General features: G+C 47.4%; 1 protein-coding gene across 1 annotated transcript in view; it reads left to right on the top strand.

Moving 5' to 3' along the window:
* Window positions 1-664: 664 nt before the first annotated feature.
* Window positions 665-24,662, top strand: part of LOC126263646 (Down syndrome cell adhesion molecule-like protein Dscam2) — a 421,438-nt gene continuing 397,440 nt past the window's right edge. Inside the window, exons 1-2 of the mRNA XM_049960745.1 lie at window positions 665-719; window positions 1,000-1,161. Of these exons, the coding sequence (XP_049816702.1) occupies window positions 665-719; window positions 1,000-1,161 (217 nt within the window). The remainder of the gene's footprint in view (window positions 720-999; window positions 1,162-24,662) is intronic.

Below are 24,662 nucleotides of genomic sequence, written 5' to 3'. Positions count from 1 at the left end.
CAGGATTCAAACCTGCGACCGTAGCAGTCGCACGGTTCCGGACTGCGCGCCTAGAACCGCGAGACCACCGCGGCCGGCACCTCACCAGTATCTCATCTCCCACCTTCGAAACTCAACATAAGTTCTGCTGCGAAACTTGCGCAACTAGCACTCCTGGAAGTAAAGTTACGAGGACGGGTCGTGAGCTTCGCTTGGTTAGGTCATTTCTCAGTTGGTAGAGCACTTGCCCACAAAGGCCAAATATCCCGAGCTCGAGTCTCGTTTCTGGCACACAGTTTTAAACCGCCACTAAGTTTCCTATCACCTCAACCCAATGCAGAGTGAAAAATTCATTCTTGGAACATCGCCCAGGCTGTGGCTAAGCCGTGTCTCCGCAATATCATTTCTTCCAGCAGTGCTAGTACCACAAGTTTCGCAGGAGACATTCTGTGAAGTTTGGGGGGTAGGAGGCGAGGTACTGGTGTAAGTAAAGCTGTGAGGTTGGGTCGTGAGTCGTGCTTGGATAGCTGAATTGGTAGGACACTTGCCCGCGAAAGGCAAAGGTCCCGAGTTCAAACATCGGTCCGCACATCTGCGAGGAAGTTTCATATTAGTGCACACTCCGCTGCATAGTGAAAAATTCATTCTGGATATACAAGCCTCCCTGGAAGTGTCGTTCGTTTGCATGTACGCGAGACTAGAAATAATTGCAGAGGGTCGTAGTATCGTCTCTACGAAACGTAAGCAGTTTGTAACCACGTGCCTGACACGCATTTTTTATTCAAGACCTCTACCGCCTGAAATATTCATTTTCGAGCTCTTGTTCCTTACCTCAGAATACTCAGTTTTCCACCCTCTGCCATCCGTATAATTTTAGCCCCATAAATTTGGGACACACCAGATACTAGAGGACAGGAAGACTATGGTATCGGTGTAAGTCGGGCGTGCAGTTGGAGTGGTGGCTACACGATCATCCTTCGACGTTCCGGCCGTAACACGGACTTCCGTCTTCTGTTGCAGTGGTGCGGCAGGACTACGAGGTGCAGGTGTACCGCGCGCATGCGCTGCTGGGCAACACGGCGGTGCTGCGCTGCGTCATCCCGCCCTTCGTCCGGGACGACGTCTCCGTCTCCTCCTGGTTCCGGGACGACACCATCATACTGCCGGGCAGCCACGATGCAGGTGAGAGCGATTTCTTTCTCATAACGAGGTCGCGAGCCGCACTACGGGGAACTACAACAGTGGTGGTGTTGGTTACAAGTTTTAGGTATAAAGGTGTTTGAGTCGTCGCTGTAAAGAGTTGCTATACTAATTTGAAGTACACAGTAAAAATGAGAAATGCTCCCTATGGGGACTTCGAGACAAAGAAAAGTTTAGTAATATCATGTGGAATGGGGGTGCAGTCTTTTCGTAATTATTACACTTGGCAGTTACCTCTTAAAGCGTTCAAAAAACATTATTTATTGGCGATTGCAGTTTCGATTATTTCTTACTGTCAAACAAAAGTTACAGTGCAAGTAGCCACATAGGCATTAATACAGTCACTAATCCTGAAGAGTAGGAACGACTTCCAGGTCACACAATTTATTTTTTAATTTAACATATTTACCGTGAGACATAGATACCCTACGTACTCGCTCGAAGTTCGGAATAGCGTCTGTATTTATGGCACTGCGGATATCTGCATACACACCAGCACGTCTATGAACAAGACCCTGCTTGCCTGCATCTCCGAACAGCATAACCTCCTCTAGCCACACGATGCCAAATGAAGGCTGCAACCCACCCTTTCCTTGCCCAACTATCATCCAATGAACCTTTCAACATTCACATCCTATCTATGCTTTCCTTGCACATAGACATCCCGCACCATTTTCGCTATAACTATCCTCTCCAATAATTCCTCACGTAATGTTACCAGCAGCCATCATCACATAATTCTCATGATGAAAAGACTATACAACACAATGACCTTGGCATAAACATCACCAACTATTTTAAACCATTCAAATAAACTTTATTAGTTTTTACATTTATTTAATCAAAAGGCTAAGGAGCGGCAATTTGGCGGTTGTTAGGTCACTTCCATTAGCGATTATGTAAATAACTGTTAAATATAAAATAACAATTTTCATATGTGATTTTTCCTAAAAATTAGGAGTGCTTGAAATTGTAATCGTAACAAAAAAAAATTGATAGTGGTAACGTAAGATTTGATGCATTGTGTGTCTCTCTACAATACTGATCAAATGGTATATCTCATTCCCCTCCTGTATCTGAACAAGAAAATTTCTTGCAATTTCCTTATAGTATGGTTGCAAAGTATTGTTTGAAGATGACGTGATGTCGTCTATCGTAGATGCTGTGGACACCAGGTACATGACTAGGAAACTTGAAGAAGAATGTAAGAATTGGGGCCTAGAGACAAATTCGACAAAGAAAGAGTGTTTAGTTGCAGTATCTGATGAATAAGATTAGGATATTGACGGGAACATTAGGGCTTGCCCAGAACGTAAGTACCATGCGTCTTTATTTGATAACCACTCGAGGGTAATAAGAATAAATTACACTGAATGAACTGTGGACATAATCGGCGTACAATAACTAAACGGTTCATGGTAAAGCAACACCAAAAGAAACGAATATTTTCAAGATTATTGAGGGACTTACCGCACTGCCTGGAGGCCCAGAAAGTCAGTGAAAAAAAGACAAAAACTTTAAAAAATAATTTTACGTATCGTTATTTTTCAGTCCTAGTTGCACATTTTTTACAGTAACACTAATTTCGATCTCCCTGAATCATCTACAGCGGCAACCCGTCGCGTCTGTATCGGAACTACACATCAGAGTAATGAATATGATCCAGGTAGATCGAAATTAGGCATACTGTAACAAGTATGTAACTGGGACTGAAAAATAAACAATACATTAATTGGTTTTAAAATGTCAATAAAGTTGCTGAATTCTCTCGTGACGAATATATCGGCTCTCGGAGACACGAAAGTACACAGTTTTGAAATGAGTGTTATGATAAGCAGTTGTAAAGTATCGCAGTTGGAGCGCGTGCCAAAACCGACCAGAAAATAAAGAATGTATATGGCAGAACATACTATTACACATTACATAATTTCATGCTGTACACTAATTCACTTCCTCAGTTTACAATATCTCTTAGTGGTTAAATCAAACCTTTTTTACAAAAAAATTTTTGGAATCTCCTTATGCTATTTTTACTAGTGCTATCAAAGGGCATGAGGAGTTATTTGCTGGTACATATTTTTTCGTGTGAACTGCACTTGCTTCTGCGATTCCTAGCAGCCAAACTCTTCCAATAAGAATTTATTACTGTCAGTAACACTATCATTCAACTTCATTCCTACCATAACTTCCCAACTAGGGTAGATAATTACATTACAAAACCTACACCCGATGACCTCTCAGACGATGACACTCAGTTGCTTTTGTTACACCTTAATACTAGATGGATATAAAATCTATTAAATCTGACGTCAAGAGGGTAGTCAGCAAACCAAAAATTTATTATTTTAGGACACTCCTCAGAGATGTTAAGTGGAATGATATATAAAATCCTCGTCGCATAAATGAAAACTACAACACTTTCTCAATAACGTTCTTACGTTAATTCAGTATTGTTTTCCCCAAAAACTAACCCAGAGACCAAAGTCTACAGAGAAGCCGTGGCTTATTCAAGGGATAAAGGTACCGGTATCTTGTAAAAAAAAAAGGAACTGTATTTGTCAATTAGAAACAGCTCTTATGTTGATGTTTAAGCTTACAACGAGACACACTGCAAAATATTGAAGATAGTAATACATCAACGAGAATTCATTGCGAGAAAAGGGTGATCACAGCAGGTAACTAAATACAGACAATATGGGATGTATATAAGGAGGCATAACTATAATCAGACTTGAAGAGGAGCAGATAGCGTTAAGACTAAATGATACGTAGGTAACAGATGTTGCAGTTTCGCAAAACTTTTTAACAATCATTTCACGACTTTTACTGGAAAGATGAGACAGTCAGGTTCAGTAGGGGCTGCCATGGAATATCTCAGACCAGACAATACAAACAACTTCATTAATATGCATATGAATCTCACTACACCAGTGGACGTAATGACGACCACAAAATCTTTAAAATCAAATCTCTAGTAGTTAGGATAAAATATCATAAAAGGTAATTAAAGAGTGTACTTCCGAAATTTTCATCGCTTACTACACGCTACTGTGAGACATCCAGATACATTTGCGCTCTCTATCTGTTTTCTCTCTAGTTTAGTCTAAATTACATCGCCCAATAGAGATACTGACATTAGGGTTTCTTCGTACTTCCACATTTTTTTGTGGGCTGAAGATGTTTTTTGCCATTGGAGAGTGGCCAGCAGGTGTTAATTTTACGATCAAGAGTAATAATTAAAATTGTTATACAACACTGCCCTATTCCTTCAATATGTCACACTTCGCAGAAAATATATACAGAGTGGACACCTAAGAAGGATGGAAGGTTTATCTATAAATATATGAAACTGGGTCACTTCTGAAAGCCGAAACGAGGAAGACAGTGGAGAAAACTGAATTAAGGAATGCAGGAAGACGGGGAAATCAGTCCCTAATATGACATCAATAAAGCTATACATATACATATAATGTACTATTCCAGTTAGTACTTTCTTGTGTCAGTGAGATAGTAGGGCAAGGGCTCTATTAGTTCAGAATAAACTCACCTGTAAGAAAATATCTGAAGCGTGCAGAGGAGAACGTTTTGCGATAGGAACACATGTATCCGAAACAAACTCAATAATAATGTCTACACGTTAGGTTCTCTCTTATGAAACAGTTTCTGAAGTCCTTACCCAAAGATGGAATATGTTTCAATTATCACTGTAAACAGTCTCTTCGTGTCTCAGAAGTGAAATTGAAAGATAGAATGTTGCTCCAACCAGCCTTTTCAGTAGTTGCGGCGGCAACAGTCTGGATGATTGACTCATCTGGCCTTGTAACACTAACCAAACCGGCGCTGCTGTGCTGGTACAGCGAAAGGCTGAAAGCAAGGCGAAACAACAGCCGTAATTTTTCCCAAGGGCATGCAGCTTTACTGTATGGTTAAATGATGATGGCGTCCTCTTGGGTAAAATATTCCGGAGGTAAAATAGTCCCCCATTTGGATCTCCGGGCGGGGACTACTCAAGAGAACGTCGTTATCAGGAGAAAGAAAACTGGCGTTCTACGGATCAGAGCGTGGAATGTCAGATCCCTTAATCGGGCAGGAAGGTTAGAAAATTTAAAAGGGGAAATTGATAGGTTAAAGTTAGATATAGTGGGAATTAGTGAAGTTCGGTGGCAGGAGGATAAAGACTTCTGGTCAGGTTTCTACAGGGTTGATGATGATGAAGTCCCATACTCCGAGACGGAGCGTAGGGGAACGATGCGGGAGACCCGCACCGCCGTACTAGGCAAGGTCCTAGTGGAGGTGGTTTGCCATTCTCTTCCTCCGACGGTAATGGGGATGAATGATGATGATGAAGACGACACAACAACACCCAGTCATCTCGAGCCAGGAAAAATCACTGACCCCGCCGGGAATCGAACCCAGGACCCCGTGCTCGGGAAGCGAGAACGCTACCGCGAGACCACGAGCAGCGGACACTACAGGGTTATAAACACAAAATCAAATAGGGGTAATGCAGGAGTAGGTTTAATAATGAATAAAAAAATAGGAGTGTGGGTTAGCTACTACAAACAGAATAGTGAACGCATTATTGTGGTCAAGATAGACACGAAGCCCGCGACTTCTACAGTAGTACAAGTTTATATGACAACTAGCTCCTCAGATGATGAAGAAATTGATGAAATGTATGATGAGATAAATGAAACTATTCAGGTAGTGAAGGGAGACGAAAATTTAATAGTCATGGGTGACTGGAATTCGATAGTAGGGAAAGGAAGAGAAGGAAACGCAGTAGGTGAATATGGATTGTGGGTAAGAAATGAAAGAGGAAGATGCCTGGTAGAATTTTGCGCAGAGCGTAACTTAAGTATAGGTAACACTTGGTTCAAGAATCATGAAAGAAGGTTGTATACATAGAAGAAGCCTGGAGATAATAGACGGTGTCATATAGATTATATAATGGTATGACAGAGATTTAGGAAGCAGGTTTTAAATTGTTAGACATTTCCAAGTGCACATGTGGACTCTGACCACAATCTATTGGTTATGAACTGTAGATTAAAACTGAAGAAACTGCAAAAAGGAGGCATTTTAAGGAGATGGGACCTGGATAAACTGAAAGAACCAGAGGTTGTACAGAGTTACAGGGAGAGCATAAGTCGACAATTGACAGCAATGGGGGAAAGAAATACAGTAGAAGAAGAACGGGTAGCTTTGAGGGATGAAATAGTGAAGGCAGCAGAGAATCAATTAGGTAAAATGACGAAAGCTGGTAGAAATCCTTGGGTAACAGAAGAAATATTGAATTCAATTGATGAAAGGAGAAAATATAAAAATGCAGTAAATGAAGCAGGCAAAAAGGAATACAAACGTCTCAAAAATGAGATCGACAGGAAGTGCAAATTGGCTAAGCAGGGATGGCTAGAGGACAAATGTAAGGATGTAGAGGCTTATCTCACTAGGGGTAAGATAGATACTGCCTACAGGAAAACTATAGAGACCTTTGGAGAAAACAGAACCACTTGTATGAATATCAAGAGCTCAGATGGAATCCCAGTTCTAAGCAAAGAAGGGAAAGCAGAAAGGTGAAAGAAGTATATAGAGGGTCTATACAACGGCGATGTACTTGAGGACAATATTATGGAAATGGAAGAGGATGTAGATGAAGATGAAATGGGAGATATGATACTGCGTGAAGAGTTTGACAGAGCGCTGAAAGACCTAAGTCGAAACAAGGCCCTGGGAGTAGACAACATTTCATTAGAACCACTGACAGCCTTGGGAGAGTCAGTCCTGACAAAACTATACCATCTGGTGAGCAAGATGTATGAGACAGGCGAAATACCCTCAGACTTCAAGAAGAATATAATAATTACTATCCCAAACAAAGCAGGTGTTGACAGATGTGAAAATTATCGAACTATCTATCAGTTTAATAAAATACTAACGCGAATTCTTAACAGACGAATGGAAAAAACTGGTAGGAGCCGACCTCGGGGAAGATCAGTTTTGATTCCGTAGAAATGTTGCAACACGTGAGGCAATACTGACCCTACGACTTATCTTAGAAGATGGATTAAGGAAAGGCAAACCTACGTTTCTAGCATTTGTAGACTTAGAGAAAGCTTTTGACAATTTTGACTGGAATACTGTCTTTCAAATTCTGAAGGTGGCAGGGGTAAAATACAGGGAGCGAAAGGCTATTTACAATTTGTACAGAAACCACATGGTAGTTATAAGAGTCGAGGGACATGAAAGGAAAGCAGTGGTTAGGAAGGGAGTGAGACAGGGTTGTAGCCTCTCCCCGGTGTTATTCAATCTGCATATTGAGCAAGCAGTAAAGGAAACAAAAGAAAAATTCGGAATAGGTATTAAAATCCATGGACAAGAAATAAAAACTTTGAGGTTCGCCGATGACATTGTAATTCTGTCAGAGACAGCAAAGGACTTGGAAGAGCAGTTGAACGGAATGGACAGTGTCTTGAAAGGAGAATATAAGATGAACATCAACAGAAGCAAAACGAGGATAATGGCATGTAGTCGAATTAAGTCGGGTGATGCTGAGGGAATTAGATTAGGAAATGAGACACTTAAAGTAGTAAAAGAGTTTTGCTATTTGGGGAGCAAAATAACTGATGATGGTCGAAGTAGGGAGGATATAAAATGTAGACTGGCAATGGCAAGGAAAGCGTTTCTGAAGAAGAGAAATTTGTTAACATCTAATACAGATTTAGGTATAAGGAAGTCGTTTCTGAAAGTATTTTATGGAGTGTAGCCATGTATGGAAGAAACATGGACGATAAATAGTTTGGACAAGAAGAGAAAAGAAGCTTCCGACATGTGGTGCTACAGAAGAATGCTGAAGATTATGTGGGTAGATCACAGAACTAATGAGGACGTATCGAATAGAACTAGGGAGAAGAGGAGGTTGTGGCACAACTTGACTAGAAGAAGGGATCGGTTGGTAGCGCATGTTCTGAGGCCTCAAGAGAGCACGAATGTAGTATTGGAGGGCAGCGTGGAGGGTAAAAATCGTAGATACAGACCGAGATATGAATACACTAAGCAGATTCAGAAGAATGTAGGCTGTAGTAGATACTGGGAGATGAAGAAGCTTGCACAGAATAGAGTAGCATGGAGAGCTGCATCAAACCAGTCTCAGGATTGAAGACCACAACAACAACAACCGGTTACTGGAAATGCAAATACACTCCTGGAAATGGAAAAAAAAACACATTGACACCGGTGTGTCAGACCCACCATACTTGCTCCGGACACTGCGAGAGGGCTGTACAAGCAATGATCACACGCACGGCACAGCGGACACACCAGGAACCGCGGTGTTGGCCGTCGAATGGCGCTAGCTGCGCAGCATTTGTGCACCGCCGCCGTCAGTGTCAGCCAGTTTGCCGTGGCATACGGAGCTCCATCGCAGTCTTTAACACTGGTAGCATGCCGCGACAGCGTGGACGTGAACCGTATGTGCAGTTGACGGACTGAGCGAGGGCGTATAGTGGGCATGCGGGAAGCCGGGTGGACGTACCGCCGAATTGCTCAACACGTGGGGCGTGAGGTCTCCACAGTACATCGATGTTGTCGCCAGTGGTCAGCGGAAGGTGCACGTGTCCGTCGACCTGGGACCGGACCGCAGCGACGCACGGATGCACGCCAAGACCGTAGGATCCTACGCAGTGCCGTAGGGGACCGCACCGCCACTTCCCAGCAAATTAGGGACACTGTTGCTCCTGGGGTATCGGCGAGGACCATTCGCAACCGTCTCCATGAAGCTGGGCTACGGTCCCGCACACCGTTAGGCCGTCTTCCGCTCACGCCCCAACATCGTGCAGCACGCCTCCAGTGGTGTCGCGACAGGCGTGAATGGAGGGACGAATGGAGACGTGTCGTCTTCAGCGATGAGAGTCGCTTCTGCCTTGGTGCCAATGATGGTCGTATGCGTGTTTGGCGCCGTGCAGGTGAGCGCCACAATCAGGACTGCATACGACCGAGGCACACAGGGCCAACACCCGGCATCATGGTGTGGGGAGCGATCTCCTACACTGGCCGTACACCACTGGTGATCGTCGAGGGGTCACTGAATAGTGCACGTACATCCAAACCGTCATCGAACCCATCGTTCTACCATTCCTAGACCGGCAAGGGAACTTGCTGTTCCAACAGGACAATGCACGTCCGCATGTATCCCGTGCCACCCAACGTGCTCTAGAAGGTGTAAGTCAACTACCCTGGCCAGCAAGATCTCCGGATCTGTCCCCCATTGATTATGTTTGGGACTGGATGAAGCGTCGTCTCACGCGGTCTGCACGTCCAGCACGAACGCTGGTCCAACTGATGCGCCAGGTGGAAATGGCATGGCAAGCCGTTCCACAGGACTACATCCAGCATCTCTACGATCGTCTCCATGGGAGAATAGCAGCCTGCATTGCTGCGAAAGGTGGATATACACTGTACTAGTGCCGACATTGTGCATGCTCTGTTGCCTGTGTCTATGTGCCTGTGGTTCTGTCAGTGTGAACATGTGATGTATCTGACCCCAGGAATGTGTCAATAAAGTTTCCCCTTCCTGGGACAATGAATTCACGGTGTTCTTATTTCAATTTCCAGGAGTGTAGAAACAGCACGTTGTGGTGTACCCATGGTGTTACCCATAGAAGACAGCTGACCACGCCCAGTGTTGCTCAACTGCAGTTATAGTGTAGTGATACCTTAGTGACATGCAGGCAGAGCTGCAAACTCTTAAAACACACTGACTGTAAATAGGCGGAAAATGTATTACTCTTCGATTACACGATTGGCGAGTAATCGTAGGGAACGGTCACAAATATTCAGCATCTAAGAGTATTTATCCAAAACCTAAATTGAACCGACCACATAAAATTAGTAGTAAGGACGGGATACGCCAGACAAATTTTTTGAATGATTCAAAAGTCTAGGTAATTTGTCCAAGTTAGTTGTAGATTACAAAACCCCAGTGCGACCGCTTCTTTAACGATCTGAGACAGCCTTGGATCGTTATTAGGAACGATTATAAAAGAAATCAGAGCAGATCCAATGGAGAACAGCGGACATAATCATATGTTCGTTTCGCAGTCACGAGAGCGTCACCGAGACGGTCATACAACGCCAGTGGCAGGCGTTACGGAAAACGCGTTTTGTCTCACGGAAGGGTTTACTGCTACCTGTCTTGGCAAAACACATTCCGAGAAGTATCAGCTAACATATTAATTCGTCCCACAGATACCTCACAAAATGAGCACGACAAGAAAATATGAGAAACTGCCCCGTCCGTGCAGAAAATTCCGAGCTTGACTTTATTCCTAGCGTACCGGCGGAGCCAGGGCAGGGACTACGGTGTTAGCTTGAACGAATAACTGTAAACATCAGATGTGCGTTCGGCCAATCAGTTGTGGGAATTAGTGTTAATTATTGGAGGGTCCGGCCGTAGTGTGTCATTGTTGTTGTGTCACAAATCGCAACGGAGCAACGAACAGAACATCTTTAATTTAAAACGTTGAGGGCATTCTCCAGAATGTTTTGAAGAAGAGAGAGGTGTGTAGAAAGTTTGTCCTTGAGAGCTTGACTCCTGAACAAAAACAGTGTGGTATTTACGCCTGTCGTGACTTGACTGAAATGCAAAACGCGGACGATTCTTTTCTGGAATTCACAAGACGATTATAGCCGAAATGAAAGCCAACGTGACGCGCGAGTTCAACAACATCCCGAAGGAAAACATTTCTGACAGTTTCCGATGGTCGTATGAAAGTGTTGCGCGCTGTGGTCAAATGTCGAGAAACTATGTAGAACACCTCAAGCATTTACTTCTCTCTCTTTTTTTTTTGTATTAATGCAGTCTCGAAATTTTTTGAACAGATGCGGGTATACCCGTTGCAGAACTTGTCTACAGACGTCCTTCCCGTGCACCGTTCGCAACTGGAACAGGAAAGGAGAGAGGGTAATAGTGGTACCCAAATAGTTATGCACTTCAAAGCGTGAGGCGGCTTGCAGAAAGCAGATGTACATTATTTGCAAAAGTTTCTTAGTCACGAAGTTCGCCATGTATGTCGAAGCATACAGGAGAACATGGCCCAGTATTGTCAGTACAGTATCTCAACTCAATACGTGTAGTAGGGAGTGCCGCAGAAGTTCTTGCAATTGAGGTCACAATTATTGAGCTTGTGCGTTGACTGGATTCACGAGCCCAGTTATTTAGAGCAGGATATGAAAGTATTATTCGCAAAATTTAGTCTGTATTGAAACGCGAATCAGATGATGGATGAGTAATACGTCACATAACAAAAATAGGAAGCAAATGCTCGAACAGACTCAGAAAGATGCTGCTGAATCAGCTTGTAGTCTTCCACGGGAGACGTCTTTACAACTACACTGACGGAATAAAAACAACACCCAAAAATAGTTGATGCAGAGTAATGCGCGGAATAAGCCATTGCACATGTCACATGCTGGTATATTAATAACCGCTGTAACAGCCATAATGTTGAATGCAAGCATAGAGACCTACATGCTTTGTGTTGTATAGGTGCCAGATGTGAGTTTGTGGGATGGAGAACTATTTCTGACGCAATTGGTCGGTCAATACAGGAACGGTTAATGCTGTTTGTGGATGTTCCGTGTGTGCTCGACTGGAGACAGATCTGGATCTGGTAATTGAGTAGGTAAAGACAACATCTCGACACGCTGTAGAGCATGTTCGATTACAATAGCGTTATGTGCGCGAGCGTTATCCTGTTGGAAAACACCCAGTGGATTGCAGTTCATGAGTGGCAGCACAGCAGGTCGAATCACCAGATCGACTATAGATTTGCAGTCTGGGTGTGTGGGATAACCACTTGAATCTGCCTCCTGCTGTCATGTGACATCGCACCCTCGACCTTACATCGAGCTGTAGGTCCTGCGTGTCTAGCATGCAGACAGGTCGCTTGCAAGCCCTCAGTTGGCCTCCTTCTAACCAACACACTGCCGTCACTGCCACTGAGGCAGAACCAGCTTTCATCCGGAGAGACAACAGACCTCCACCCTGCCCTCCAACGAGCTCTCGTTTGACACCAATAAAGTCGCAAATGGCGGTGGTTTGGGGACAATGGAATACACGCTACAGGGCGTCTGGCTCGGAACTGTCCAAGCCCTCAGTTGGCCTCCTTCTAACCAACACACTGCCGTCACTGCCACTGAGGCAGAACCAGCTTTCATCCGGAGAGACAACAGACCTCCACCCTGCCCTCCAACGAGCTCTCGTTTGACACCAATAAAGTCGCAAATGGCGGTGGTTTGGGGACAATGGAATACACGCAACAGGGCGTCTGGCTCGGAACTGTCCAAGCCCTCAGTTGGCCTCCTTCTAACCAACACACTGCCGTCACTGCCACTGAGGCAGAACCAGCTTTCATCCGGAGAGACAACAGACCTCCACCCTGCCCTCCAACGAGCTCTCGTTTGACACCAATAAAGTCGCAAATGGCGGTGGTTTGGGGACAATGGAATACACGATACAGGGCGTCTGGCTCGGAACTGTCCAAGCCCTCAGTTGGCCTCCTTCTAACCAACACACTGCCGTCACTGCCACTGAGGCAGAACCAGCTTTCATCCGGAGAGACAACAGACCTCCACCCTGCCCTCCAACGAGCTCTCGTTTGACACCAATAAAGTCGCAAATGGCGGTGGTTTGGGGACAATGGAATACACGCTACAGGGCGTCTGGCTCGGAACTGTCCAAGCCCTCAGTTGGCCTCCTTCTAACCAACACACTGCCGTCACTGCCACTGAGGCAGAACCAGCTTTCATCTGGAGAGACAACAGACCTCCACCCTGCCCTCCAACGAGCTCTCGTTTGACACCAATAAAGTCGCAAATGGCGGTGGTTTGGGGACAATGGAATACACGCTACAGGGCGTCTGGCTCAGAACTGTCCAAGCCCTCAGTTGGCCTCCTTCTAACCAACACACTGCCGTCACTGCCACTGAGGCAGAACCAGCTTTCATCTGGAGAGACAACAGACCTCCACCCTGCCCTCCAACGAGCTCTCGTTTGACACCAATAAAGTCGCAAATGGCGGTGGTTTGGGGACAATGGAATACACGCTACAGGGCGTCTGGCTCGGAACTGTCCAAGCCCTCAGTTGGCCTCCTTCTAACCAACACACTGCCGTCACTGCCACTGAGGCAGAACCAGCTTTCATCTGGAGAGACAACAGACCTCCACCCTGCCCTCCAACGAGCTCTCGTTTGACACCAATAAAGTCGCAAATGCCGGTGGTTTGGGGACAATGGAATACACGCTACAGGGCGTCTGGCTCGGAACTGTCCAAGCCCTCAGTTGGCCTCCTTCTAACCAACACACTGCCGTCACTGCCACTGAGGCAGAACCAGCTTTCATCCGGAGAGACAACAGACCTCCACCCTGCCCTCCAACGAGCTCTCGTTTGACACCAATAAAGTCGCAAATGGCGGTGGTTTGGGGACAATGGAATACATGCTACAGGGCGTCTGCTCAGAACTGTCCAAGCCCTCAGTTGGCCTCCTTCTAACCAACACACTGCCGTCACTGCCACTGAGACAGAACCAGCTTTCATCCGGAGAGACAACAGACCTCCACCCTGCCCTCCAACGAGCTCTCGTTGACACCAATAAAGTCGCAAATGGCGGTGGTTTGGGGACAATGGAATACACGCTACAGGGCGTGTGGCTCGGAACTGTCCAAGCCCACAGTGGGCCTCCTTCTAACCAACACACTGCCGTCACTGCCACTGAGGCAGAACCAGCTTTCATCCGGAGAGACAACAGACCTCCACCCTGCCCTCCAACGAGCTCTCGTTTGACACCAATAAAGTCGCAAATGGCGGTGGTTTGGGGACAATGGAATACACGATACAGGGCGTCTGGCTCGGAACTGTCCAAGCCCTCAGTTGGCCTCCTTCTAACCAACACACTGCCGTCACTGCCACTGATGCAGAACCAGCTTTCATCCGGAGAGACAACAGACCTCCACCCTGCCCTCCAACGAGCTCTCGTTTGACACCAATAAAGTCGCAAATGGCGGTGGTTTGGGGACAATGGAATACACGCTACAGGGCGTCTGGCTCGGAACTGACCAAGCCCTCAGTTGGCCTCCTTGTAACCAACACACTGCCGTCACTGCCACTGAGGCAGAACCAGCTTTCATCCGGAGAGACAACAGACCTCTACCCTGCCCTCCAACGAGCTCTCGTTTGACACCAATAAAGTCGCAAATGGCGGTGGTTTGGGGACAATGGAATACACGCTACAGGGCGTCTGGCTCGGAACTGTCCAAGCCCTCAGTTGGCCTTCTTCTAACCAACACACTGCCGTCACTGCCACTGAGGCAGAACCAGCTTTCATCTGGAGAGACAACAGACCTCCACCCTGCCCTCCAACGAGCTCTCGTTTGACACCAATAAAGTCGCAAATGGCGGTGGTTTGGGGACAATGGAATACACGCTACAGGGCGTCTGGCTCGGAACTGTCCAAGCCCTCAGTTGGCCTCCTTCTAACCAACACACTGCCGTCACTACCACTGAGGCAGAACCAGCTTTCATCTGGAGAGACAACAGACCTCCACCCTGCCCTCCAACGAGCTCTCGTTTGACACCAATAAAGTCGCAAATGCCGGTGGTTTGGGGACAATGGAATACACGCTACAGGGCGTCTGGCTCGGAACTGTCCAAGCCCTCAGTTGGCCTCCTTCTAACCAACACACTGCCGTCACTGCCACTGAGGCAGAACCAGCTTTCATCTGGAGAGACAACAGACCTCCACCCTGCCCTCCAACGAGCTCTCGTTTGACACCAATAAAGTCGCAAATGGCGGTGGTTTGGGGACAATGGAATACACGCTACAGGGCGTCTGGCTCAGAACTGTCCAAGCCCTCAGTTGGCCTCCTTCTAACCAACACACTGCCGTCACTGCCACTGAGGCAGAACTAGCTTTCATCTGGAGAGACAACAGACCTCCACCCTGCCCTCCAACGAGCTCTCGTTTGACACCAATAAAGTCGCAAATGGCGGTGGTTTGGGGACAATGGAATACACGCTACAGGGCGTCTGGCTCGGAACTGTCCGAGCCCTCAGTTGGCCTCCTTCTAACCAACACACTGCCGTCACTGCCACTGAGGCAGAACCAGCTTTCATCCGGAGAGACAACAGACCTCCACCCTGCCCTCCAACGAGCTCTCGTTTGACACCAATAAAGTCGCAAATGGCGGTGGTTTGGGGACAATGGAATACACGCTACAGGGCGTCTGGCTCGGAACTGTCCGAGCCCTAAGTTGGCCTCCTTCTAACCAACACACTGCCGTCACTGCCACTGAGGCAGAACCAGCTTTCATCTGGAGAGACAACAGACCTCCACCCTGCCCTCCAACGAGCTCTCGTTTGACACCAATAAAGTCGCAAATGGCGGTGGTTTGGGGACAATGGAATACACGCTACAGGGCGTCTGGTTCGGAACTGTCCAAGCCCTCAGTTGGCCTCCTTCTAACCAACACACTGCTGTCACTGCCACTGAGGCAGAACCAGCTTTCATCCGGAGAGACAACAGACCTCCACCCTGCCCTCCAACGAGCTCTCGTTTGACACCAATAAAGTCGCAAATGGCGGTGGTTTGGGGACAATGGAATACACGCTACAGGGCGTCTGGCTCGGAACTGTCCAAGCCCTCAGTTGGCCTCCTTCTAACCAACACACTGCCGTCACTGCCACTGAGGCAGAACCAGCTTTCATCCGGAGAGACAACAGACCTCCACCCTGCCCTCCAACGAGCTCTCGTTTGACACCAATAAAGTCGCAAATGGCGGTGGTTTGGGGACAATGGAATACACGCTACAGGGCGTCTGGCTCAGAACTGTCCAAGCCCTCAGTTGGCCTCCTTCTAACCAACACACTGCCGTCACTGCCACTGAGGCAGAACCAGCTTTCATCTGGAGAGACAACAGACCTCCACCCTGCCCTCCAACGACCTCTCGTTTGACACCAATAAAGTCGCAAATGGCGGTGGTTTGGGGACAATGGAATACACGCTACAGGGCGTCTGGCTCAGAACTGTCCAAGCCCTCAGTTGGCCTCCTTCTAACCAACACACTGCCGTCACTGCCACTGAGGCAGAACTAGCTTTCATCTGGAGAGACTACAGACCTCCACCCTGCCCTCCAACGAGCTCTCGTTTGACACCAATAAAGTCGCAAATGGCGGTGGTTTGGGGACAATGGAATACACGCTACAGGGCGTCTGGCTCGGAACTGTCCGAGCCCTCAGTTGGCCTCCTTCTAACCAACACACTGCCGTCACTGCCACTGAGGCAGAACCAGCTTTCATCCGGAGAGACAACAGACCTCCACCCTGCCCTCCAACGAGCTCTCGTTTGACACCAATAAAGTCGCAAATGGCGGTGGTTTGGGGACAATGGAATACACGCTACAGGGCGTCTGGCTCGGAACTGTCCGAGCCCTAAGTTGGCCTCCTTCTAACCAACACACTGCCGTCACTGCCACTGAGGCAGAACCAGCTTTCATCTGGAGAGACAACAGACCTCCACCCTGCCCTCCAACGAGCTCTCGTTTGACACCAATAAAGTCGCAAATGGCGGTGGTTTGGGGACAATGGAATACACGCTACAGGGCGTCTGGCTCGGAACTGTCCAAGCCCTCAGTTGGCCTCCTTCTAACCAACACACTGCCGTCACTGCCACTGAGGCAGAACCAGCTTTCATCCGGAGAGACAACAGACCTCCACCCTGCCCTCCAACGAGCTCTCGTTTGACACCAATAAAGTCGCAAATGGCGGTGGTTTGGGGACAATGGAATACACGCTACAGGGCGTCTGGCTCGGAACTGTCCAAGCCCTCAGTTGGCCTCCTTCTAACCAACACACTGCCGTCACTGCCACTGAGGCAGAACCAGCTTTCATCCGGAGAGACAACAGACCTCACCCTGCCCTCCAACGAGCTCTCGTTTGACACCAATAAAGTCGCAAATGGCGGTGGTTTGGGGACAATGGAATACACGATACAGGGCGTCTGGCTCAGAACTGTCCAAGCCCTCAGTTGGCCTCCTTCTAACCAACACACTGCCGTCACTGCCACTGAGGCAGAACCAGCTTTCATCTGGAGAGACAACAGACCTCCACCCTGCCCTCCAACGAGCTCCCGTTTGACACCAATGAAGTCGCAAATGGCGGTGGTTTGGGGACAATGGAATACACGCTACAGGGCGTCTGGCTCGGAACTGTCCAAGCCCTCAGTTGGCCTCCTTCTAACCAACACACTGCCGTCACTGCCACTGAGGCAGGACCAGCTTTCATCCGGAGAGACAACAGACCTCCACCCTGCCCTCCAACGAGCTCTCGTTTGACACCAATAAAGTCGCAAATGGCGGTGGTTTGGGGACAATGGAATACACGCTACAGGGCGTCTGGCTCGGAACTGTCCAAGCCCTCAGTTGGCCTCCTTCTAACCAACACACTGCCGTCACTGCCACTGAGGCAGAACCAGCTTTCATCTGGAGAGACAACAGACCTCCACCCTGCCCTCCAACGAGCTCTCGTTTGACACCAATAAAGTCGCAAATGGCGGTGGTTTGGGGACAATGGAATACACGCTACAGGGCGTCTGGCTCGGAACTGTCCAAGCCCTCAGTTGGCCTCCTTCTAACCAACACACTGCCGTCACTGCCACTGAGGCAGAACCAGCTTTCATCTGGAGAGACAACAGACCTCCACCCTGCCCTCCAACGAGCTCTCGTTTGACACCAATAAAGTCGCAAATGGCGGTGGTTTGGGGACAATGGAATACACGCTACAGGGCGTCTGGCTCGGAACTGTCCAAGCCCTCAGTTGGCCTCCTTCTAACCAACACACTGCCGTCACTGCCACTGAGGCAGAACCAGCTTTCATCTGGAGAGACAACAGACCTCCACCCTGCCCTCCAACGAGCTCTCGTTTGACATCAATAAAGTCGCAAATGGCGGTGGTTTGGGGACAATGGAATACACGCTACAGGGCGTCTGGCTCGGAACTGTCCAAGCCCTCAGTTGGCCTCCTTCTAACCAACACACTGCCGTCACTGCCACTGAGGCAGAACCAGCTTTCATCCGGAGAGACAACAGACCTCCACCCTGCCCTCCAACGAGCTCTCGTTTGACACCAATAATGTCGCAAATGGCGGTGGTTTGGGGACAATGGAATACACGCTCCAGGGCGTCTGGCTCGGAACTGTCCAAGCCCTCAGTTGGCCTCCTTCTAACCAACACACTGCCGTCACTGCCACTGAGGCAGAACCAGCTTTCATCCGGAGAGACAACAGACCTCCACCCTGCCCTCCAACGAGCTCTCGTTTGACACCAATAAAGTCGCAAATGCCGGTGGTTTGGGGACAATGGAATACACGCTACAGGGCGTCTGGCTCGGAACTGTCCAAGCCCTCAGTTGGCCTCCTTCTAACCAACACACTGCCGTCACTGCCACTGAGGCAGAACCAGCTTTCATCTGGAGAGACAACAGACCTCCACCCTGCCCTCCAACGAGCTCTCGTTTGACACCAATAAAGTCGCAAATGGCGGTGGTTTGGGGACAATGGAATACACGCTACAGGGCGTCTGGCTCGGAACTGTCCAAGCCCTCAGTTGGCCTCCTTCTAACCAACACACTGCCGTCACTGCCACTGAGGCAGAACCAGCTTTCATCTGGAGAGACAACAGACCTCCACCCTGCCCTCCAACGAGCTCTCGTTTGACACCAATAAAGTCGCAAATGGCGGTGGTTTGGGGACAATGGAATACACGCTACAGGGCGTCTGGCTCAGAACTGTCCAAGCCCTCAGTTGGCCTCCTTCTAACCAACACACTGCCGTCACTGCCACTGAGGCAGAACTAGCTTTCATCTGGAGAGACAACAGACCTCCACCCTGCCCTCCAACGAGCTCTCGTTTGACACCAATAAAGTCGCAAATGGCGGTGGTTTGGGGACAATGGAATACACGCTACAGGGCGTCTGGCTCGGAACTGTCCGAGCCCTCAGTTGGCCTCCTTCTAACCAACACACTGCCGTCACTGCCACTGAGGCAGAACCAGCTTTCATCCGGAGAGACAACAGACCTCCACCCTGCCCTCCAACGAGCTCTCGTTTGACACCAATAAAGTCGCAAATGGCGGTGGTTTGGGGACAATGGAATACACGCTACAGGGCGTCTGGCTCGGAACTGTCCGAGCCCTAAGTTGGCCTCCTTCTAACCAACACACTGCCGTCACTGCCACTGAGGCAGAACCAGCTTTCATCTGGAGAGACAACAGACCTCCACCCTGCCCTCCAACGAGCTCTCGTTTGACACCAATAAAGTCGCAAATGGCGGTGGTTTGGGGACAATGGAATACACGCTACAGGGCGTCTGGCTCGGAACTGTCCAAGCCCTCAGTTGGCCTCCTTCTAACCAACACACTGCCGTCACTGCCACTGAGGCAGAACCAGCTTTCATCCGGAGAGACAACAGACCTCCACCCTGCCCTCCAACGAGCTCTCGTTTGACACCAATAAAGTCGCAAATGGCGGTGGTTTGGGGACAATGGAATACACGCTACAGGGCGTCTGGCTCGGAACTGTCCAAGCCCTCAGTTGGCCTCCTTCTAACCAACACACTGCCGTCACTGCCACTGAGGCAGAACCAGCTTTCATCCGGAGAGACAACAGACCTCCACCCTGCCCTCCAACGAGCTCTCGTTTGACACCTATAAAGTCGCAAATGGCGGTGGTTTCGGGACAATGGAATACACGCTACAGGGCGTCTGGCTCGGAACTGTCCAAGCCCTCAGTTGGCCTCCTTCTAACCAACACACTGCCGTCACTGCCACTGAGGCAGAACCAGCTTTCATCCGGAGAGACAACAGACCTCCACCCTGCCCTCCAACGAGCTCTCGTTTGACACCAATAAAGTCGCAAATGGCGGTGGTTTGGGGACAATGGAATACACGCTACAGGGCGTCTGGCTCGGAACTGTCCAAGCCCTCAGTTGGCCTCCTTCTAACCAACACACTGCTGTCACTGCCACTGAGGCAGAACCAGCTTTCATCCGGAGAGACAACAGACCTCCACCCTGCCCTCCAACGAGCTCTCGTTTGACACCAATAAAGTCGCAAATGGCGGTGGTTTGGGGACAATGGAATACACGCTACAGGACGTCTGGCTCGGAACTGTCCTTGAAGTATCCGATCTGTAACAGTTCGTTGTGTCACTGTGTGGCTAGTTTGCAGGAAGAGGCAGCTGTGTTAATGGCGGTTGCCTATGCGAACGACCTTCTTGTCTTGGTGCAGTCGAACTGTAGAAGGCGAAAAGAGGGACTAGTAGATGGAGCTACGACTTTATGAAAGGACTGGTGGCAGAGGTCAAAATTGGCAGTATCACCTTCCAAGTCAAGTTATATTATTTTTAACGGTAAAATTATATGAGAACCAATTAGTAAAATTAAGTATGACACAATCAGATGTCAAACGTTTGCAAAATACCTGGGTATCCACCTCGACCAGAGGATGACCTTCGACATACAATCGAGCAAGTAAGTAACAAAGCTATTGCTTTGTATAATAAACTTAGAAGTGTAGGTCACAGGAGGTCTCCTCTTGCTCCAAATGTTATTAATATCTGCCATCTTCTTACATCGATCGTGGGGCACGGGGCGAGTGTCTGGGCCCACAGCCTCAGGCTGGTCTGGCTGTGTTTGCCCGTCACGCGAATGCGAAGAAACATAGTAGTACAACCAACTGGGACCTTTGGCACTACACCAACAGATGTCTCGGCAGCTATAATCGGCTTATGCCCAGTTAGCTTAATTAAAAGGCAAAGGGCTGCCACATGTTTGCTGAGTAAGCACGATTTCATTAAAGTAGCAAATATCATGGGAAGGAATTTCAGAATGCTATAGAAATAAAACTGCTTTTTATGAAAGTATGGCAGTCAGAATGGTGATTGTTCACAACAGCACGAAGGGTTTACAGCTTCTTACCATACGTCAAAGAGAGAATCACATTAAAACTTCTTAAGCCCAATAAATCCCTGGTGAACTTCAGGAAGCGACACGGTCTTCCCTCCCGGAAGTACCAGGTCACCGTCCGGAGCCCAGCCTTCTTGTGACAGTACATTTTCGTGATCGCCGCTGCCAGTAATCATGTACCGTGTATACATTCCTGCCAAGTGTTTCTGCAGTAAAGCAGATGGAACATTCAGCTTCTAGTAGCCGTATTACACGACCTCGTTCAAACCTGGTGAGGTGTTGATAATGGTGTATTTGTAGCCTTAAAGGCATTCTTGACTAACATCAGTTCACCACGTCCAGTCACAGAGGTAACGAACGCTCACGACCGGCGCTGCGTGTATTGAAAGCAAACCTGATTTGCATCCTCATACTGACGTTACTTGCGCAGCTCTTATGAGCAGGATCGAAAACTGAGTACACATCATCTTTCAAGGTATAGAAACACGCCTATCAACTTTCGTTTATGTCACACAACTTCTTGTTGGTGTAGCAATTTTATTTCCGTCACTAAAATGTAGGGCGAGTAGTCACTGAAAGAGGGTCTGATGGCGAAAACATCGGGAAGTACTCTGCATTTTAAATTGTTACTGGATTGTAAGGCGTACCCAGGAGCAGATATAGACTCAGATCCCAATATAGTAGTGATGAGGAGTAGGCTGAAGTTCAAGACATTAGTCGGGAAGAATCAATACGCAAAGAAGTGGGATACGGAAGTATTAAGGAATGACGAGATACGTTTGAAGTTCTCTAACGCTATAGATACAGCAATAAGGAATAGCGCAGTAGGCAGTACAGTTGAAGAGGAATGGACATCTCTAAAAAGGGCCATCACAGAAGTTGGGAAGAAAAACATAGGTACAAAGAAGGTAGCTGCGAAGAAACCATGGGTAACAGAAGAAATACCTCAGTTGATTGATGAAAGGAGGAAGTACAAACATGTTTCGGGAAAATCAGGAATACAGAAATACAAGTCGCTGAGAAATGAAATAAATAGGAAGTGCAGGGAAGCTAAGACGAAATGGCTGCAGGAAAAATGTGAAGACGTCGAAAAAGATATGATTGTCGGAAGAACAGACTCAGCATACAGGAAAGTCAAAACAACCTTTGGTGACATTAAAAGCAACGGTGGTAACATTAAGATTGCAACGGGAATTCCACGTTTAAATGCAGAGGAGAGAGCAGATAGGTGGAAAGAATACAGTGAAAGCCTCTATGAGGGTGAAGATTTGTCTGATGTGATAGAAGAAGAAACAGGAGTCGATTTAGAAGAGATAGGGGATCCAGTATTAGAATCGGAATTTAAAAGAGCTTTGGAGGACTTACGGTCAAATATGGCAGAAGGGATAGATAACATTCCATCAGAATTTCGAAAATCATTGGGGGAAGTGGCAACAAAACGACTATTCACGTTGGTATGTAGAATATATGAGTCTGGCGACATACCATCTAACTTTCGGAAAAGCATCATACACACAATTCCGAAGACGGCAAGAGCTGACAAGTGCGAGAATTATCGCACAATCAGCTTAACAGCTCATGCATCGAAGCTGCTTACAAGAATAATATACAGAAGAATGGAAAAGAAAATTGAGAATTCGCTAGGTGACGGTCATTTTGGCTTTAGGAAAAGTAAAGGGACGAGAGAGGCAATTCTGACGTTACGGCTAATAATGGAAGCAAGGCTAAAGAAAAATCAAGACACCTTCATAGTATTTGTCGACCTGGAAAAAGCGTTCGACAATATAAAATGGTGCAAGCTGTTCGAGATTTTGAAAAAAGTAGGGGTAAGCTATAGGGAAAGACGGGTCATATACAATATGTACAACAACCAAGAGGGAATAATAAGAGCGGACGATCAAGAACGAAGTGCTCGTATTAACAAGGGTGTAAGACAAGGCTGTAGCCTTTCGCCCCTACTCTTCAATCTGTACATCGAGGAAGCAATGATGGAAATAAAAGAAAGGTTCAGCAGTGGAATTAAAATACAAGGTGAAAGGATATCAATGATACGATTCGCTGATGACATTGCTATCCTGAGTGAAAGTGAAGAAGAATTAAATGATCTGCTGAACAGAATGAACAGTCTAATGAGTACACAGTATGGGTTGACAGTAAATCGGAGAAAGACGAGGGTAATGAGAGGTAGAAGAAATGAGAACAGCGATGAACTTAACATCAGGATTGATGGTCACGAAGTCAATGAAGTTAAGTAATTCTGCTACCTAGGCAGTAAAATCACCAATGACGGACGGAGCAAGGAGGACATCAAAAGCAGACTCGCTATGGAAAAAAAAGGCATTTCTGGCCAAGAGAAGTCTACTAATATCAAATACCGGCCTGAATTTGAGGAAGAAATTTCTGAGGATGTACGTCTGGAGTACAGCATTGTATGGTAGTGAAACATGAACTGTGGGAAAACCGGAACAGAAGAGAATCGAAGCATTTGAGATGTCGTGCTATAGACGAATGTTGAAAATTAGGTGGACTGATAAGGTAATGAATGAGGAGGTTCTACGCAGAATCGGAGAGGAAAGGAATATGTGGAAAACACTGATAAGGAGAAGGGACAGGATGATAGGACATCTGCTAAGACGTGAGGGAATGACTTCCATGGTACTAGAGGGAGCTGTAGAGGGCAAAAACTGTAGAGGAAGACAGAGATTGGAATACGTCAAGCAAATAATTGAGGACGTAGGTTGCAAGTGCTACTCTGAGATGGAGAGGTTAGCACAGGAAAGGAATTCGTGGCGGGCCGCGTCAAACCAGTCAGTTGACTGATGACCAAAAAAAAAAAAAAAAAAAACAACTTTGTAGATAACGCATAAAGCAGAAGACCAACCATGTATGTAAGTATATCATTGGCTTTTGAAGATTCCCTGCGAGAGTTGATGCCTTCATACTTAGGGCTGGCAGACTCTCGGTAATATTGAAAATGGTTAAAATTGCTCTGAGCACTATGGGACTTAACTTCGGAGGTCATCAGTCCCCTAGAACTTAGAACTACTTAAACCTAACCAACCTAACGACATCACACACATCCATGTCCGAGGCAGGATTCGAGTCTACGACCGTAGCGGACGCGCGGTTCCAAACTGTAGCCCCTAGAACCGCTCAGCCACTCCTGCCGGCTCTCTGTAATATTGTTTGGTGAGAAAGTCCGTACCCTTATAGAATTCAGTTACAATCTTGTTGGTAACAGATGACACTGAACAGGTAACTGAGGCATAGTACACGGTGTTTGTGTACGGCGCAAGAGCTCTGTCCATCTTGGCGCGGGAAAGCAGGCTCTGGTCGCCAGTGATGGTGTGCAAATTAGAGGCGGCCTTCAAGGAAATCCGGGAAAATTACTGTGTAATTTAGCGCTGCATGTTGGTGCGCCAGTAGCACACATCGCTGCATTCTGGTGTGTCAGTAGAAAACAGCTGTTCA

The sequence above is a fragment of the Schistocerca nitens genome, chromosome 1, assembly GCF_023898315.1.
Source record: "Schistocerca nitens isolate TAMUIC-IGC-003100 chromosome 1, iqSchNite1.1, whole genome shotgun sequence".
Taxonomy (NCBI): Eukaryota; Metazoa; Arthropoda; class Insecta; order Orthoptera; family Acrididae; genus Schistocerca; species Schistocerca nitens.
Note: the sequence above shows the minus strand (reverse complement) of the source record. Positions and strands in the feature narration are given on the sequence as shown.